The 4,924-nt window shown below is 44.4% G+C and overlaps 1 protein-coding gene across 1 annotated transcript in view; it reads right to left on the reverse strand.

Annotated features, from left to right (window-relative positions):
• Nucleotides 1–598: 598 nt before the first annotated feature.
• LOC120036642 (protein kinase C alpha type-like) overlaps nt 599–4,924 on the reverse strand; it is a gene marked incomplete at its 3' end in the record, with an annotated part of 50,067 nt that continues 45,741 nt past the window's right edge. Inside the window, exons 5-9 of the mRNA XM_038983017.1 lie at nt 3,463–3,574; nt 2,799–2,927; nt 1,783–1,939; nt 1,073–1,268; nt 599–817 (exon numbers count right to left, since the gene is read on the reverse strand). Coding sequence (XP_038838945.1) covers nt 599–817; nt 1,073–1,268; nt 1,783–1,939; nt 2,799–2,927; nt 3,463–3,574 — 813 coding nt within the window. The remainder of the gene's footprint in view (nt 818–1,072; nt 1,269–1,782; nt 1,940–2,798; nt 2,928–3,462; nt 3,575–4,924) is intronic.

Here is a 4,924-nt window from a genome sequence, read left to right on the forward strand (position 1 = left end):
ACAGACAGGTGTGTTATGTTTATTACAGTGTGTCTACAGACAGGTGTAGGTGTGTTATGTTTATTACAGTGTGTCTACAGACAGGTGTGTTATGTTTATTACAGTGTGTCTACAGACAGGTGTAGGTGTGTTATGTTTATTACAGTGTGTCTACAGACAGGTGTGTTATGTTTATTACATTGTGTCTACAGACAGGTGTGTTATGTTTATTACATTGTGTCTCCAGACAGGTGTGTTATGTTTATTACAGTGTGTCTACAGACAGGTGTGTTATGTTTATTACAGTGTCTCCAGACAGGTGTGTTATGTTTATTACAGTGTGTCTACAGACAGGTGTGTTATGTTTATTACAGTGTGTCTCCAGACAGGTGTGTTATGTTTATTACAGTGTGTCTACAGACAGGTGTGTTATGTTTATTACAGTGTGTCTACAGACAGGTGTGTTATGTTTATTACAGTGTGTCTACAGACAGGTGTGTTATGTTTATTACAGTGTGTCTCCAGACAGGTGTGTTATGTTTATTACAGTGTGTCTACAGACAGGTGTGTTATGTTTATTACAGTGTGTCTACATACAGGTGTAGGTGTGTTTCAGTACCTTTCCGAAGCTGCCTTTTCCCAGCACCATGAGGAAGTTGAAGTCCTGGAGGCAAACCCTGGGCTTGACCGGTCCTGCAGGTAAGGTGACCAGACAGGGGACTGACGGGGCAGAGGGGGACAGGACAGACACGGGGACAGGGACAGACACAGACACAGGGGAAGGCCTCAGGGAGGGGGGGAGAAGGGATGGGGGAATAGCATCTAGACCACTAGGCTCCTATTGAAGAGAGGAGGGGGAGGGGAGAGGGCTTAGTTATAATAAAACTGTCACACACGACCACAAACCTGCAATGTGTGTATTTTAATGAAGCTCCTGCACCCTGGTGGCCAAAGTGAGGGACCTCACACACATTTTTTTGGGTCATACTCCGAGTCTAAATATACCTACATATACCAATAGTTATATATAATATATGTATTCTATAACTCTAACTACACTACCTATAATCCACTGCATGAGAGTATGTCTTACATTTTCGTCAGGGACAGGCATGTTGTAGTACTCTCCCTCATCCTGATCCAGCAGTTTGAACCAGCCGCTAACTGAGTGACGGAATATCTCGCTCACTCCGAACGACAGCGATCCCATGAAGTCATTCCGAGACGTACGATCCCAATCCCACACCTCCACCGACAGACGACGGTCCCACTGCCGCCCGCGCACTGAGCTGGGGAGAGAGATGGGAGTGAAAGAGGTTACCGACCAGGTATCCGACCTCCAGTCATCTGTACTCCTCAAGACCACAATAGTCCACTGAGATAAATCTCCTGGGGCTAACACAAGTCTTGTTCCCTGTGCATAGTTCCCAGAACTACTGGTACACACACACACACACACACACACACACACACACACACACACACACACACACACACACACACACACACATCGTCACACACACACACACACACACACACACACACACACACACACACACACACACACACACACACACACACACACACACACACACACACACACACACACACACACACACACACACACACACGCACACATCGTCACACACACACATCGTCACACACACACACACACACATCGTCACACACACACACACACACACACACACACACACACACACACACACACACACACACACACACACACACACACACACACACACACACACACACACACACACACACACACACACACACACTCACAAAGTGAAGCTCTCGTTCCAGACGGGGTTGAGTGTGGAGCGGATAGTCTTGGTCTTCTGTTTGCTCTGGCTCTTGGGGTCAGGGATTAGCTTGAGCTTCACGTAGGGGTCAGACAGGCCGTTGGGGTCCATGGGGATCAGGTTACGAGCCTCCCGCACTGAGGGGGTAGAGAGGGGGGTGGAGGGACAGAGGGAGGGAGAGGGTGAGAGAGAGAAAGAGAGAGAGAGACAGAGTCAGACAGTGGATAGCATAGATGGCCATACAGATGCCATATCTTAATTTGACCCAGTTTCTCACAGCAGGAAAATAATCCTGCAGCAACAGGAAATGTGAATATTATGTTGATTATGATGAATGTACATTTTTTGTAGGGGATGATAAAAATTGTATTAGGGCAAATCAAGTCTGAAATGACAAACTTTAGAATCCTTTTTAAACTTGAACACACTACAAGTTTTCAATTCCTTCTGTGCATGAAAATTCCTGCTACAACAGGATGATCAATTTAAGATTTGGCATCTGTAGATGCACCACAGAGAGCCTTACTTGTGGGAGTGGGTGCCTTTATTCAGCTCCCCCACTCGGCCTGTGTACGGATAGCCAGGGGCAGACTCCAACATTAGACATCATTTCCAAACGAAGCATGTGTGTTTAATGAGTCCACCAGATCAGAGGCGCTAGGGATGTAGGGATGACCAGGGTTTAGTGTTCTGTTGATAAGTGCATGAATTGGACCATTTTCCTGTCCTGTTCAAAATGTAACGAATACTTTGGGGTGTCAGGGAAAATGAATGGACTAAAAGTAGTACATTATTTTCATTAGGAATGTAGTGAAGTAAAAGTAAAAGTTGTCAAAAATATATATATTAAAGTAAAGTACAGATAGCCTGAAAAACAACTTAAGTAGTACTTTAAAGTATTTTTACTTAGTACGTTACACCACCGGGTGACAGAGACATGTAAACCCTGTCTCTATCAGTGGTTAGGGACAACTATTCTAGCCACTTAGTTCTGACCTGTGATGAAGATGTCCTCGTTCTCTCCCCGGACGGTCAGGTGGATCCTGCCTCTCTTCTCTGTATGATCTTGACCACACAGGCTGGGCACCAGGCTCTCACAACGCTTGTGGACATTCATCTCACAACCTGTAGTACACGCACACAAGTAAAGACGCACCAACACAAGCACACACACACACACACATAGAGATAATAACACGGGGTAAGAAAACACTCACACACATATATACTGTACATTCATTCTACACACATATACTGTACATTCATGCTACACACATATACTGTACATTCATGCTACACACATATACTGTACATTCATTCTACACACATATACTGTATATTCATGCTACACACATCACAACTGCTGCTCTTATTATGATTGCCAAATACTGCACAATTTAAACACCCCCGTCCCCCCAATCCCCCCCCGTCCCCGTCCCCAATCCCCCCGTCCCCAAAACACATGTAAATATTGGATTATAACTTGTGCCTTCCTGTACTATACTTATGCTAAAATGTTTATTCTAGTCTACTGAGCCATTTACTTTATGTTGGTATTCTTATCTTTTATTATGTCTTATTGTTGTTGCATTGTCGAGAAGGAACCTGCAAATAAGCATTTTGGCTAATAAAACTTGAAACCGAACGTCTCGTTACTTACAGGAGCATTTCATGCCCTGTTGGATAAGGCCATAGAGCAGAGAACCACAGTGATCACAGAACGTTGGAGAAGTGTAGGTCTGAGGTCGAAATCTGTGTTTACTCTTCAAGTCCTGAGAGAGAGAAAGAGACAGGGAAAGACAGACAGACAGACAGACATGAGAGTAGTAAGTCATTGAGACAGACAGACAGACATGAGAGTAGTAAGTCATTGAGACAGACAGACAGACATGAGAGTAGTAAGTCATTGAGACAGACAGACAGACAGACAGACAGACAGACAGACAGACAGACAGACAGACAGACAGACAGACAGACAGACAGACATGAGAGTAGTAAGTCATTGAGACAGACAGACAGATAGACATGAGAGTAGTAAGTCATTGAGACAGAAAGACAGATAGACAGACATGAGAGTAGTAAGTCATTGAGACAGACAGACAGACAGACAGACAGACAGACAGACAGACAGACAGACAGACAGACAGACAGACAGACAGACAGACAGACAGACAGACAGACAGACAGACAGACAGACATGAGAGTAGTAAGTCATTGAGACAGACAGACAGATAGACATGAGAGTAGTAAGTCATTGAGACAGACAGACAGATAGACAGACATGAGAGTAGTAAGTCATTGAGACAGACAGACAGACAGACAGACAGACAGACAGACAGACAGACAGACAGACAGACAGACAGACAGACAGACAGACAGACAGACAGACAGACAGACAGACAGACAGACAGACAGACAGACAGACATGAGAGTAGTAAGTCATTGAGACAGACAGACAGATAGACAGACAGACATGAGAGTAGTAAGTCATTGAGACAGACAGACAGATAGACATGAGAGTAGTAAGTCATTGAGACAGACATGAGAGTAGTAAGTCATTGAGACAGAAAGACAGATAGATATGAGAGTAGTAAGTCATTGAGACAGACAAGGCAGATAGACAGACAGACATGAGAGTAGTAAGTCATTGAGACAGAAAGACAGATAGACATGAGAGTAGTAAGTCATTGAGACAGAAAGACAGACATAAGAGTAGTAAGTCATTGAGACAGACAGACAGACAGACAGACAGACAGACAGACATGAAAGTAGTAAGTCATTGAGAGAGGAACATTCTCATGTTTATGTGTTGTGATAAATGGGGGAAACGAGGAGAAACGAGGGAGAGATTGAGAGTGGTATATTCATGGCAACCAATTACATTTATCTTCAGGGAAGAGAGTTCGATATGTTAATGGATTGTGTTCCTAGGGAACATCCCCTTCCTCTCTAACTGTCTGTCTTCATCTCCTCATCCTCTCTACTCCCCAAACCCCATCTCACACCCTTTGAGCTTTACTTTGAGAACACCCCCCACCTCTTTCATTCTCTGCCAACTCTCGCTCTCTCTCCATCAGGCAGTTTCTGAGCCAAGCTCTTCCTCCCAAATCCGTCCTGTCAAT

Source organism: Salvelinus namaycush, unplaced genomic scaffold (assembly GCF_016432855.1).
Source record: "Salvelinus namaycush isolate Seneca unplaced genomic scaffold, SaNama_1.0 Scaffold1408, whole genome shotgun sequence".
Lineage (NCBI taxonomy): Eukaryota > Metazoa > Chordata > Actinopteri > Salmoniformes > Salmonidae > Salvelinus > Salvelinus namaycush.